General features: G+C 34.7%; 2 protein-coding genes across 2 annotated transcripts; both read left to right on the top strand.

The window, feature by feature from the left end:
* The first annotated feature begins 2,578 nt into the window (after positions 1-2,578).
* Positions 2,579-8,059, top strand: UVR8 (Regulator of chromosome condensation (RCC1) family protein). The gene is made up of 12 exons (XM_089612821.1): positions 2,579-2,789; positions 3,388-3,574; positions 4,304-4,450; positions 4,702-4,783; positions 5,209-5,364; positions 5,574-5,747; positions 6,257-6,328; positions 6,458-6,529; positions 6,632-6,750; positions 7,204-7,289; positions 7,381-7,433; positions 7,727-8,059. Exons 1-12 carry the CDS (start codon positions 2,699-2,701, stop codon positions 7,811-7,813), a joined length of 1,326 nt encoding a protein of 441 aa, XP_089468947.1. The 5' UTR covers positions 2,579-2,698; the 3' UTR covers positions 7,814-8,059.
* A 1,274-nt stretch (positions 8,060-9,333) lies between these two features.
* On the top strand, positions 9,334-13,500 carry LOC149398996 (BTB/POZ domain protein TNFAIP protein). The gene is made up of 10 exons (XM_089613790.1): positions 9,334-9,844; positions 10,297-10,394; positions 10,482-10,527; positions 11,175-11,257; positions 11,347-11,411; positions 11,711-11,772; positions 12,403-12,462; positions 12,792-12,824; positions 13,164-13,229; positions 13,350-13,500. The coding sequence occupies exons 1-10, from the start codon at positions 9,428-9,430 to the stop codon at positions 13,395-13,397; spliced, it is 978 nt and encodes a 325-aa protein (XP_089469916.1). The 5' UTR covers positions 9,334-9,427; the 3' UTR covers positions 13,398-13,500.
* The last annotated feature ends 1,390 nt before the right edge of the window (positions 13,501-14,890 follow it).

Below are 14,890 nucleotides of genomic sequence, written 5' to 3'. Positions count from 1 at the left end.
ATCGCAGTCAGGCTCGACCTCTAATCTCATCAGCCTCGGAGGTCAGGGTCGACCTCTAGTCAGGCTCGACCTCTACCCTTGTCAGCCTCGGAGATCAGGGTCGACCTCCACCCTCATAGCAGTCAGGCTCGACCCCTAACCTCGTCAGCCTCAGAGGTCAGGGTCGACCTCCACCCTCATAGCAGTCAGGCTCGACCTCTAACCTCGTCAGCCTCGGAGGTCAGGGTCGACCTCCACCCTCATCGTGGTCAGGCTCGACCTCTAACCTCGTCAGCCTCAAAGATCAAGGTCGACCTCCACCCTCGGATGTCAGGGTCGACCTCCTCACTCATAGCAACCAAGGTCGACCTCCACCCTCGGATGTCGGGGTCGACCTCCACACTCGTATCGGTCAGGGGTCGACCTCTACTCTCGCCAGCTTCAAAGATCAAGGTCGACCTCCACCCTCAGGGGCGACCTCTACCCCATGTCTGAAGGGGGAGCCCGAGTAAATGACGATTTTACATTTGGAGGTAAGTTTGCTCACACTTACAAAACCTATGCTTCTCTCTCATCAGAGCTTCTCTCTCTAGAACTTTGAAGCACGACACCTAGACTAATGTTGAGCGTCGGAGTGCCCGCCGGATGAAACCCCTCCGCGGTCCTTTAGCTCACGTTTCTCTCTTTTCTTAGGTGACGAGTCGTCGGAAATCCTTTTCCGGCACAGCGGAGGTACACGTGTTGGGACAACTTCTCCGTTCGACCACCGCGCGGTCATAGGGTTCGACCCTACACCGAACCGCGGACCGATTTTCGTGTTGATCCATTTTCAGGCATTAACAGTTTCTAATACATGGAAGAGGCTATTCGTCTCTCTAAAAAAAGGTTACAATTTTGCATATTTTCACATTTTCAATTCTCTTCTCCAAGTGGGCCTATCTCTTCCATTCTTAGGACTATCAAATCCCTCAATTAATTTTGATCTTTGTTTAGTGTCTTTATTAGGCTATATTTTTCACATGCAATTGTGAATCCGAACAACTTGCGATTTCATTTACTAAAATGTAATTATCAAATATATCTTTTAAACTAAAATTTTATTGGTTTTTGTCGTCTTATTTACCCTAAATGAGATCACCTAATTATTTATCATTTTATTAAAAAAAATTAAAATAAAAATAAATAAATACTTTCATTATTCTAAAAAATAAAAAATAATAATATTTTTAGGGTGAAGATGAAAGGAAGTCGTATCAACAATAACTCATTTCACACCTTTCTTTCTTCTTCTTCGACAAACTTACAAAACTCCAATCTTATCGTCATCGCTTTATTGGGTCGTCGGAGCCAATTTTCAAACTCATCGTAAGATGAATGAGATTTTTTTTAATGAAATAAATAATAAATAGAGATAAGTTTTTTTTTTTATAAAATATAAAATAAATAGAAGATTTGATTAAAGATATTATGGACATTTCATATATATATTTTTAATAATAGAGTCAACTAAAAATCATGAAAAATGTTACATTTGATTAAATAAAATTTTTTAGGGTATAAATACGTTATATATTTGATTAAAGATTCGTAATATATTTTTATTTAATTACAATAATATCCCCCATGGGTACTTTTTTGGTCAGTTGACTAAGGACAATGAGTGTCAAAAAGCAACAAAGATGAAAAGTCTAGAAATTGGATTCGAAAGGGACGTTACTGCAATTCGGAACATGTAACGTGGTGATTGGCTGAAAGCCTGAAATAAAGATGAAGACTGGTAATTGACTTGTGGTCCTCTAACTACTTCGAAAATTGCACGGAAATCCTTAATATTCTTAAGAACCGATAATATATATCCCGTTATCTTTTTTTTTTTAATGAATATAATGAAAGAAATATGTCTAATCAATCAAAGACAACATCATTAATGCACACCGTAACTTGGATAATAAGACAAGAAACGTGATCCATCACAATGTTAATGTTTTGATTACCTCATCTATTTTTTCTTTATCAAGCATAAAGATATTTTTAAATATTATATAAAAAGTAATAAATATTATGATCATTGCCATTTATATTTTCCAAACAACTTCTTAATATATATTTTTTTTAAATTATAGACCCACTCCAAACATTTAAGTCATCCCAATTTCATTATAATTTTTTGAGTCATTCTAATTTATGTCACTCAATTTAAATAGTTTAAACAAAATGTAGTAGTGAGGAAAGATCATTTTTAAAATTAATTACATGAAGCTCGGTCAGAAGATTTTATTAGTTTTAAAAGTAATTTGATAAAAAAAAAATGCAAATAATTTAAAATTTTGTATAATTTTAAACACAAAAACTTTTAATTTCACCTATAAAATGAAAGGCCTTAAGGACTAAAAACAAAAAATTTAACAACCATGCTGCCGTATTCTGAAAAGTTATTCAAAGACCATATTCTGATTCTGACAGTAGGTAATTAAATAGAAATAATTAATAAAAGTAACTTCTAGCACGTTAAGTAAGAAAGTTGACACCGGCGAGTCCTACATTTCTGCTCCCTCATAAATATCTGCGGACCCCACTCCGAGTTGACATCATGAAATTTTATCTCATCTCTCTCACTAGAACAACATACAGTACTTCACATTCACAGCAACACAGATAACAACAAAAACAGGGTTTTCGTTTTTAGAGAGACTCGGATCTCGATTTCACCACCTCTCCAATGGCGGACGAGGCTACGACGCAACTCGCCGCTCCGATCCGCCGCGTAATCTTCATCTCCGCCGGCGCGAGTCACTCCGTCGCTCTTCTCTGTACTCTCTCTCGCTCTCATTTCCATTTTTTTAATTCTGTTTTTAGATGACGAGAAAATCAGTCAGAAAGTGATCGGTTACTTATTGCTACTATCGTACTGTGAACGAAACTAAAGCGCGTTGATCAATGCCAAAATATTCCATTTTTGGCCGAAATGTTACTTTATGTAACTCGAATTTAGTACATTATTCGACGCAGAATGGCATGAATCTTACTGGCTTTAACGAACTCTTTGTCGGAGTATTTTTATTTTTTTTATGTATGTTTATTTGATCTCTCGAGTCATCCGACTATTTTATTAGTATGTCACTGTTCACATGTGTATTATTTAATTGTCTTTCAAGAGAAGGTGAAGAATGTCTAGATCATTTTATATTGCAACTTGCAAGGAACACTAGTAACTGAAGTCCAAAAAAGAATGAATAATACTCCTTTAAATTCCTTTACAGATTCGGAAAGTACTTAAAGTACACTCTTCAACAGTGAAGAATGTTAAAACAAGCCACATAATCCACACACACAAAACATCTCAATTATGTTGATATTGCTTTTTTATTGTATGTTGATCATTAATATTATTGCTATTATTATATACAGCTGGAAATGTTGTATGTTCATGGGGAAGAGGAGAGGATGGGCAGCTCGGTCACGGAGACGCCGAGGACCGACTTACTCCAACGCAACTGAGTGCATTGGACGGCCTCGATATCGTCTCTATCACTTGTGGTGCCGATCATACAACTGCAATATCCGAGACACGCCAACAAGTCTACAGTTGGGGATGGTCTCTCTCTCTCTCTCTCTCTCTCTCTCTCTCTCCTTTTTGTTTTTGATCTGTACATGCTGCGATGAAACTTCGTCTCCGTTTTCGATTGTGCTACTCGTATTATGCTCTCTGATTTTTTTTTGGCTTCACAGCTAGATAGTCTCTGAACTATTATACAACTCGCATGTTGTCTGTAAACTATTTTTCAGAGTGAAATGATCATCAAAGTAATGATTTTGTAGCATTTTAGTCCCTTTAGAATATATACATATACGTATATATGTGTATATATATCTCTATAAATCCAAAACTGCTTTAACTTTATTCAGTGTTTTAAGAGTCATAATATAGAATTAATAAATTACATGAGTATGTAAAATGTCATGAGTTGGTTTTGGGGATTGAATTTCTTAAAAATATACATATAGAGTAAGGTTTTGTTTAGATGATACTCTTAAAGATTATAAACAAGTTATTTAAATTTGTAAATATTTTTTATTTTTAAGTTGCTTGGGGAAAAAATAATAAAATGCTACAAAATCAATACTATTTGTGCTGAAAGAAGCCATTTGAGTATGAAATTCACATCCTTATTTTATCTTCTGAAAGAGAATTGCACTTATGTTTTATACTATATTCAGCAATTTATTAGAGTGGGAAAGGAAATTAGAAAAGAGGAAAAGCAACAAATGAAGTATGAGCATGTTCTTTACCTTCAGCATCTCATATTCGCTTGATTGATTTCAGGGGTGACTTTGGGAGGTTGGGTCACGGAAATTCCAGTGATCTGTTCACTCCTTTTCCTATAAAAGCATTACATGGCATTAAAATAAAGCAAATAGCTTGCGGCGACAGTCACTGTTTGGCAGTCACAACGGACGGGGAGGTGCAAAGGTAATATGCTTTGTTTTAAATTATCGTATCTATTTATATGTCTCTTTCAAGTATTGTATTTGGTGTATACTTTTGATAGTTATATGATGAGTCGCAAGGGGGAGATTTCTTGTCTCAAACATGCTTTTCAGCTTCAAAATTTCAGTGTGTGTAACATAGCTGATTGTAGATGAAATGTGTTGATAAAAGCAGTCTCATCATTAACTTTCAAAACTTATTGTACTTGAAAATGATGTTTTGTTTATTTGAAGTTGGGGTCGGAACCAAAATGGTCAGCTCGGTATTGGCAACACTGAGGACTCTCTTGTGCCACAGAAAATTCAAGAATTCCAGGTACTGTACCTTGCCTTTGAGTTTTGAGATTGTGGCATGGGTGTTATATAAAATTACTGTCTTCATCTGGGTGTGGCTCTTTCTCTGAGTCGGGGTGAAAGTAATAAAGAAATGTATTAATAAGAAACTGAAGAAACACTCTGAATGAAATTGTACAAATTTGTTGTCTTATGCTTTACACTTTAGCGTTTATCGCTTATTCGTGTTCGATATACATTAGTGTTAATGTTAGTTGGATCACCATGGTAAGATTTCTTCTTCTTCTCGATTTTGCTATTTGTCTATTTATCAATCTTGCAGACTGTTAAATATATTCCTATAAACCAAACACTTTTTGCAATTACTCAAATAAAACAAAGAGCTTAAATGAGACAAAAATCGCACATACATGTAGTTGTTTAATGGTTTTTATGAAATTTGTGTAGGGATTATGTGTAAAGATGGTGGCAGCTGGAGCTGAACATACTGCAGCTATAACAGAAGATGGGTCGCTCTATGGATGGGGATGGGGACGATATGGAAATTTGGGCTTGGGTGACAGAAATGACCGTTTGGTCCCCGAGAAAGTTTCTTTGCTTGATGTATGTCTTTAATCGCATCCCTCTCTCTCTCTCTCTAGAAAGAAATTGCAAACAAGTTTGATGTTGGGGTAATCTTAATACATTTTCTTAACCATCTAGAAAATATCTCTTACTTGTTTATTTATGTCATGTATTAATTCTCGCACAGTATGTTCGCTCGTCTTCGTGTTTGCTTCATTGATCTGCTTTTTTTTTTTTTTTTTTTGCAGGATGAGAAAATGGTTATGGTTGCTTGTGGATGGAGGCATACTATATCTGTTTCCTCAGCTGGTACTTTATATACTTATGGCTGGAGCAAATATGGTCAGCTAGGCCATGGCGATTTCGAGGACCACCTGTCTCCTCACAAGCTGGAATCCCTTAAGCACTGTGTTGTTTCAAGTGTAAGATAATATCTTCTTTTACATTCTTAAGGTTTTCGTTAACCGATTTTTAGTTGTTGACATTATAAAATTGGTAGCTTTGTTCATGTCAGTTCAAACCTCTAAGTGTATGTTTTTGGATATAGCTCTTTAGTTCCTATCGGCGTGCAAGAAATCCCACATGCTCGTGGTTCCATGGTTTTGTTAGGGATATTCATTTATAAAAATTCTGTAACTAACAGAGAAGGAGTGTTTCGAATGACAAGCTTGAACTCTTTTCCCAATTAGGGATACCCATTTATTAGATTCGTTTTCGTAGTTTTTGTTTTAGTTGGTGAACTTGTCCTCCTCTGCTACAAGTTCATAAAAGGATTTTTTTTTTCCAAACCAGTTCAGATAGAAAGTTAATTTAGTGAACTGAATTTAATTTACAGAGCTAGTTTCTAGACAGAATCATCTTGTGATCTCTGTGTGAAACTTATAAAACTTGATTATCGCCCACAAACTTGATTGGCCTTGTTTCTTTTCAGATATCAGGAGGTTGGAGGCACACCATGGCACTGACATCTGATGGAGAACTTTATGGCTGGGGTTGGAATAAAGTGAATATTCAGTTTTTATTTCTTTCCTTTGATAAATTATACATCTTTTTGAAAGTTCTAGCTCTTCAGTGGCTATTTATTCATGGCATCAAATTTGGTAGTGACATATTTCTCTGCTTTTGATTGCAGTTTGGACAAGTTGGAGTTGGAGATAACGTGGACCATTGTTCACCCGTGCGAGTTAGATTCCCCGATGATCAGGCATTACTTCGTAACCGTGGCTCCCAAAATAAAGGGCTATTATATCGATATAGCTGTGCACTGAATATTATCTTGCTCTTTATTTTCTCTATGGCTTGGCAGAAAGTGGTAAAGATCTCTTGTGGATGGAGACACACACTGGCTGTTACCGAAAAGCAAAATGTCTTTTCATGGGGAAGAGGCACAAATGGACAGCTTGGCCATGGTGAATCTATTGATCGGTAATATAACATTCCCTCCGTTAATTTTTTTTTTTTTTTTTTTGGTATTATTCATGTCATTTTTCTTAGAAAAACATGATTTTTTTCCCTATGGCACCTCGTTGGGTTTTATGTCATATACACCATGTTATGCAAGTTCTGGCTTTCTCACCATATGCTAGTTCTCCAAATTATTAGTATTCATCATACTTATTAATTATAATTAAAAGTACGACAATTTTCATACATTTTTCATATGGATCAAACTATCAACCCTCTCAACTTGGTTTTTGAAAAATTCTCTATGGAATTGCTTAAAGATTAATATTAAGAGTCTAATGTATAAACAAATTGAGCAAATATTACCCGAGTTTTCTGGTCGTATTTCCTTTCTATGCAATGTAGTCTGATTTTCATTTTTAACAAGTTTCCTAGTTTCTGATGTCTATTTTATTTTTCTTTTGATTGGAAAAGGAATATTCCGAAGATGATAGAAGCTCTTAGCGTCGACGGACATAGTGGACAACAATTAGAGCCGTCGAAAGTCGATCCATCATCAGGTTTCGAACTCTCATTCCCGTCCCTCAATTTCAGTTTCTTCATCAGCACTGTTGACCGACACTTAATCATGCTTTTTACTCTTTTCTTCAGGGAAAAACTGGATCTCGCCAACGGAGAGATACGCAGTGGTTCCAGATGAATCAGTAAGCTCTATCTATTTCCTAACAATCAGATCAACGCTTTTCAGTGCAAATAGTTCTGAATTATATTTATGACATTTTTGTTCGTTAAACTAATTTTATGACCAAAATCGCCCTCAAACTATTATTTGAAGTTGAACGCAATCTCAATCTAACAGTCCAAAATTGTTTTTTATGATTGGATTATAATTAAATTCGTCTACTTAATGAAATGACCGAGTTGATATCACTAATTGCACCTAAAAAAACCCACGATTGATGAAAAAATAATAATAATATTGGAAATGGGTTTTCAGGTTCCGGGGCAATCTTCAGCATCGTCGAGAGGGGACGGGACCGATGCGAGCGTTCCGGAAGGTGATGTCAAAAGGGTACGGATATAAATTAACTTAAAATGGCTCAAGTAAGACTTTGAGTTTGCCTTTCTTTCGTAACTCTTCTCAGTAGTGAATCATGGTTATCTGTCACTGACGTGGCCCGTTTGTAATTTGCCTAATTGTATATTTATATAATTTCTGTATTCATAGCCCAACTAGGCTGTTTGTAATGTGTAATCTGTTCCCATCGAATCGATTGCTGTTTAATATGCTTTGCATAATGTATAACATTTAACTATCAGATTTTTTTTTTCTTCTTCTTCATGTTCGGCCAGTTTAAAGTTTAAACGTCCGTCTAATGTTGAAACTTTACGTCTTCTGTTTGTCCACTTAAACGTTGATGCACATATGACCCAAAAAAAAAAAAAAAAAAATCCTTGGAAATTTGGTGAGGTAGAATCTTCAGGCCTGCATAACGCAGGTATTGCGATTTCATATAGTATCATTTGAAGGAAAATTTGCGCGCGAGAGAGAGATATTCAGAAGTGACGAATTCTTGAAGGTGGTTTATTTAAGAAATTGCACCCACTGCTGAATATTAGAGGATGAACAACGATTATAATTACGAACTACACGATTTGGGGAAACAACTATTTGTATGGGAGATTGGGAGTGTGTATATTTTGTCGTATTTTAGTCATTTTTATTTCCTTCGGAGTTGAAAAAAAAAGCAGGGATTTGTTGCAACTCATTTCACTTGCTCTTTTTAAATTAAATTAACTAAAAAAGTTAAATTAATTCTTTAGTTGATTTAATTTACTGTGGGTTGGTGAGCTATTTTTTTTATTGAGCTAATTGTCCCTAAAAAAAATAGTCAAATGGAAATACAATAATAATAAATCATCTAATAGAGTTCAGATTTTATTTTTATTTGACCGCAAATAGTTCATTTCGGTCTCTAATTGAATTTTTGAGCATAATTGTGTTTAAGTTATTGATATTAAATAATTTGTAATAACTTTTTTTTAGTAAAACAGTCTCAGACTTCAGAATTGATTGGGCATTTCAGCCAAATCCCCTCTCTTGTAACTCGAGAAGGAAAAAAGAGGTCCAACATACATCCATGTTTAAAGTGAGAGCTTTTTTAGGCTAGTTTGTGAGCTACCATATTACAAGTTCTAAGCATAAAAGTAAACTAACGACAACGAAAACTAACATCTAAACATTAAATATCTGAACAAAGAGATAAAGAGCTCGAAATCCTTTAGAGATAAAGAGAGTTTTATCTGAACAAAAAAGTCTAGAGCCTCTCCGTGAAAATTTGGCTTTGACCAACTTCCACCAATCAAGCGACTTCAAACTTGCACGATTTACATTGATTCTTTCCCTTTCAGACACCGATGACACAAATGCTCGATTTTTATCCCCATCAGGAAATAATTTTATAATATAAATTACAATCTACATTTACGAATAAATGACAGTGAACTACGTTGACACATTTATTTGAAGAAAAAATTACAATTGATATATTACGGTTGGTTTCTTTCCTTGTTATTTTAAGGACTATTAGTCGATCTTAATATAAAACCCATTTCCCTCTCTACTGATAGACTGAAAAATGTTCTGTGTGTTTTGATTTCATTCTCATTCTGTTTCTAAGACATTCACTCGACAAAAATGGCTTCACTCTCAACCAGACCAAACACCCAAACCCCCTTCCTCTTATCCTCCCTCTGCTTTCCCCATCGCCGCCTTCATCTCCTATTCTCCGTCGGAGCTCCGACCACCTCTCTCCCCGTCCTCCGCTGCTCCGCCGCCAAGCCTCGCACCGGTCCCGTCGATAAATCCACCGCCGCCAAGAAGCGCAAGAAAAAACCTAGCCGCGACGCCGACGGACTCGACTTCAGCGAGGTCGAGATCGTTCCGAGTAGTCCTCGAGGCCGCCGCGGCGCCGACGCTCCGTCGCCGTCGTCTTCTCCGCCGCAGCGGCCTTTAGGTTACTACGCGGCTCCGCTGCCTAAGCCTCCGGCGGGGTTCGTGGTGGATGAGCAAGGGAAGGTTCTCATGGTTTCTAACAAGAGACTCGTCACCATTGTCAGTCCTCTCTTTCTCCTTCATATACATACATGTATACATATATATATATATATATATATATATATATGTGTGTGTGTGTGTGTGTGTGTGTGTTTGTATACTTTATGTATAATAGGGTTTAGGGATTTTGATTTTCTAAAAATAAAACTCATGACCTTGTTAAGTAAATTTCTTGCTTGTCTAGGTATAGCCGAAATTGCAATGTCATTGATATATCCGTGACAACGAAATGAAGAATCTAATATACATATACAAGAGGAAGCGTTTGATTAAACAAACAAAATAAAACGAAAAATCTATACTAAATTATGAACAGAAGCAGAAGAACTGAACTGCAAATAATAAAGAAAGGGCGATTTGTGGTCTCTCTGTCTTCTCATTATGCTTGTTATATCATTACTGCGATTACAATTAAGTTTATTGAAGGTTTCTGAAGAATTCATGATTAGGTTGATCCTACGAATAATTATCCATTGGAGTGCACTATAAGGAGAGTATTTAAGAGCTCACATGGGGATGAATGTATGTTGCTATGCCCAGTTGACACGTGAGTCATCTTTGCTCTTGTAAGTGCAACGAAAAGCATGAGATGATTTCTCGATATTCACTCGATAAGTGTGTTTCTTTCTTACAGGCCTGTTCAGATGTTGAAGAGTACAAATATCGAAGGCTGGTCAGCTGTACGTTGATTGCTCGTTTCATTTTCTGCTTTATTTCAAAATATTTTTTTGAGCTGTTTTTTTAGTTGGTTCTCACCTTATATGAGTTCGAATACAATAGCTTTACTTGGAAGCGAGAAATGGGACCTGTACCAACGGAAAGATACATGGTTTTGCAAGGCAAATGATTTAGCACGTTTTTTAGAACAAGTTTCAGAAGAATTTTTTGGGGATAAATATTGGAAGTGGATATGGTTTACGTCCTTATGGAAGTAAGGTCTAGAGCGTGACTCTCTCATGAATTTTGGAATTCATTTTATCCTACTAGGTTTTCTCTGTGACAAAAATTATTTGATTAAAAATAAATTCGTATGAAAAAGAAAAAGAGGGCTAGTGTTTTCTGCTTGTTATACTAGGGTCCTCTTCATAAAAATTATTCAGGGGGTCTTAATTCAAAGTTTTATTCAATTCAAATTTTTTTTTTGTCTCCTTAACATCACTCATTTTGGATTATCTTAATATTTTCGCATTTGTGAAATGTTTGCCCAGCTACTTTTGTATGGCTATACAACACGATCGTTCATATTATGAAGAGAACTTTTTTTTTCTTCTTCTTCTTTTTATACCTTCTATCTTTTTTTTTTCTTTTTTTTTTCATACACATTTAGGTAAGTGACGAAGAGGTAGAAGCGATCCTTCCAACTGCTACTTATGCTCTTGCAAAGATTCACATGCATCTAGTGCATAGCGGGTTTGGAGATTGAATTTTGTCTTGCTTTCCCGTATTGTCTTAGCTTTCTTCGAATCTGCCCATATTTGATATTTCCTGCTCATTTCCAGATTCTGTTTTACAGCACGGGGAGGATTTTGTTACACGGAGGATGACATATTTGATTTCCGCACAGGCAAATTGCTCTGAACTATTCTTGCTTTTCATTGTATAAAGAGAACATATCTTATGATAATTAGTATAGAAATAGGGCAGAGAAGACTAGTACCAAAGGTATCCTTGAAAATCGTACTAATTTGACGAAACCAATACCCAAACCCATGTTAATCGAAGAATAAGGAATTTCAGATGACATCAAGTAATGTTACCCAAAAAAGTTCCTAATATTACACCATCTTCCATTGCATACAAAATTTGCAATGATGCGAAACAGCTTTATCTGATTATGTTGGTTTCTCTCTCACTGCATTGTAGATGATGGTCAAGATCTAGAGGGCATGCCAACCGAGGGGGTAGAAATTTCATGCTTCCACCTGGTAATGAATGACCAATTTAAAATATGGTTCTTTGATGAAATTTTATTTAACATCCTAATGCCCATTTTGTAAGCCAAGCTCCATTTTCTAGTTGAGAACAATTCCAAACGTCACACAAACGAGATATTGGCAGCGTTTAAGATATTGGTCTATTAATTTAAGTCATAACCATAAAGCTGTGATACAGTTAATTCCATCGATGCAAACAAGCACCGAAAATATTTTTGATGTAAAAAATGTATTCTTTTTTTTCTTTTTTCTTTTTTTTTTCTTTAAAGAGTTTTGACCTAGCAGTCATTGTAATTTAGTCACTCCTGCACAGGATTAAACCGAGGAAAAAAAAGAAATGCCCGTTCTATTGATATTGATATTGATTTTTATAAAAAGAAAGCAATGGAACTATTTGCGTCAAATGTCGATATTTTAATCAATATTCGTCTATAAGTATGTTTTGAGTTCTTGAAAAATGTAATGTGGCATGTTCAAAATTGTAGCTATTGATGTATGTTCTCATGTGGTCATATGCTAGCTTTCCAGATGATTATGAGTAAAACTTAGACTTGTAACTTGTGATTTACACTCTTAACTTCTTCAGTCTTTCTTTATATAATTTTGGGCATTTATTTGCAGGACGGTGCACATTATATGATATATACACCAACCGACCCCCTTCTTTTTGTCGCTGTTAAGGTTGGTCCTCCGCGTTTCATTACTTACTACCCAAGCTTTGATGGGGAATTAGCATAAATTTCGAAATTTAATTTCCTCTGAGAGTATAAAAAGAACAAGAATCGTGATCCTTAATGAATATTTATTGTAAAATATAAAATCTTGTCTAAAAAGATGGAAGTAGAGTGAATTATTAAACATGGAATATATAGGAGAGTGTTGACGCAAAGGAAGAATTCTGGGTTTTTCGAACCTGTATAGCTGTTATCTTGTAATTTCTTATCATCTTATCAATGCATATATCAATTTAATGGCAGAGACTTTAATCTCAAATTTTCTTTTTGCTGCAGGACAACAATGGGGTGTTGCTCATTGCTGATGATGTAAGCAATTTCACCTTTTTTATAAGACATATATATATATATATATATATATATATATAATATATAATCAATTTTTTACAGATATATATTTGTACTTTTTAGTAATTTATTGATTTAAATGTATTTTAGTACAAAATAAGTCTTCTTATGGATATAGAAACATGCACTTATCATTAAACAAGAACTATACTCTATCGTTTTTATGTACTAGCTTGCCCAACTGTTTCTTCTTCTTCATTCTTTTACCCTTTTTCAATTAAATTAAAGGTGATATTTATTCTTATCATAGTGCTCCATGGCTACCATGCTATTATTTTAATTTTATTTTTTGGAAAACAGGATCTATTGGACGATTCAGCTGTCATAAGTGCCATAGACGAGGAGACTGAGTTTAATGCCTTGGTGGTACTGGCTCTTATTTACTTTGATTTATCATCAGTTTTAATGTTAGGAAAAAAAAAACTCTAGGCTTTTATTTACTGTTTATTATTATTATTTTATTAATGTTTTAGTATTATTTTGCAGGAGGAAGAAGCTGCTTTTCTGGATTCTTTGATGGGAAAAGAAGAGTAGAAAAGCAATGTTAATGTATGACAACCGTATTCTAGAATACGATGTGTATGTTAACGATGGTTGTATTTATTATACAAGCAAAATCTAAGCATTTTGTTCTTTCTGATTTTCTCATTTTTGTGTAAATATCTAGAAATTTTGTTTAGGAATGCAATTTCTCTTGTATCCAACCTCAAGTAAGTACATGAATTTTTTAATACAAAAATCTTAATAATTATACTTCTTAAAACTAGTAAAGTTTAATCATATTATTTTATAACAAAGTTATTATTAATTTTTTAAAAATGATTAAACGTTTATTATATATGATAAATGTTTATTAAGTTTTAAAAAAAATTAATAAATTGTCTATATCAACAAGGATAATATTGTTTTTCTTTTTAATTTTTTGTATTATAAAATGATATAACTAAAGTTGAACTAATTGTAAGAAAAAAAAATTAATTTTTTTAATAAATCAAAGGTTATCACGTGTTTTTCCATACAACTTAACGGATGAATTATTTACGATATAACTAAAACGTGATATAAGACATTATTGTTGGCGGAAAAAAAAAAAAGAATGAGTATATAAGTATAAATTTGAGTAAACATTGAGTATTTTTATCGCTGTTAACCCTTCTAAAAATATAAATAATTTAATTTATTTACTATTTTTATAGTTATATTAATTATTAGTCATTTAAATCAAGTTTAATGGTTATTTAATTTGGTTAAAATAATATTTTAAAGGTTAACAATTAAAAAAAAAAAACGTTTAGGACAAAAGTGTTCATTACTTGATGGTTTAGGGACTATGAAGGAAAACCTTTTATTCTAGGTTAGTGGTGAAAATAGACGTTTTGATCTCTAAACCTTTTTTTGAAGCATTTTGATCTTTAACCTGTTAATTTTATAGCATTTTGATCCTTTTTGAAAAATAAATATAAACTTTTTATAAATTCAACACCTAATCAATTTTTTTTTTTTTTTGAGTAAAAGATGTGAACTTTCATTAATCAAGGCTTGTCAGCCATAATAGCTGAGTACAACCAAGGTGGGGCTTCGTTTTCCCATATCACTTCAGAGTCAAAGCGTAGTGAAAACTTAGCAAGATTATGAGCAGGTACATTACAATCGTGATTGATAAAGAAAAAATGAAATTCTTCAAAGCTCTCTCCCAAACATTTGATTTCGTCAATGAGCAAGCCCAGCTCGGTAGTCGGCGAGTGATCTTGGGATAGCATGGAAACTACCTAGAATAGCCTACTGGTAATTCCACACCACCTCCTGTGTGGAGGTCGTGGGTTCAATCCCCACTGCAGCAAAGCTGTCTTCGGAAAAAAAAAAAAAACATATGATTTAATAAACCGACGGACATGACTCCAAACTTAACAGGCATGTCCGAAGGCCGCGCGGCGCTGCGGCGGAGGCAAAGAGACCTCCTCCGCCACCGATTCCGTTCAAGGTGTTTCCTTCGCCGGTCTGAGCGGTATGCATGAAATCCGACTAGA

This window comes from Urtica dioica, chromosome 4, assembly GCF_054948205.1.
Source record: "Urtica dioica subsp. dioica isolate 48M chromosome 4, U.dioica_male_clone48M_v1_H2, whole genome shotgun sequence".
NCBI classification, from domain to species: Eukaryota; Viridiplantae; Streptophyta; class Magnoliopsida; order Rosales; family Urticaceae; genus Urtica; species Urtica dioica.
The sequence above is the reverse complement of the archived record's forward strand: the minus strand, read 5'-3'. Positions and strand labels throughout refer to the sequence as shown.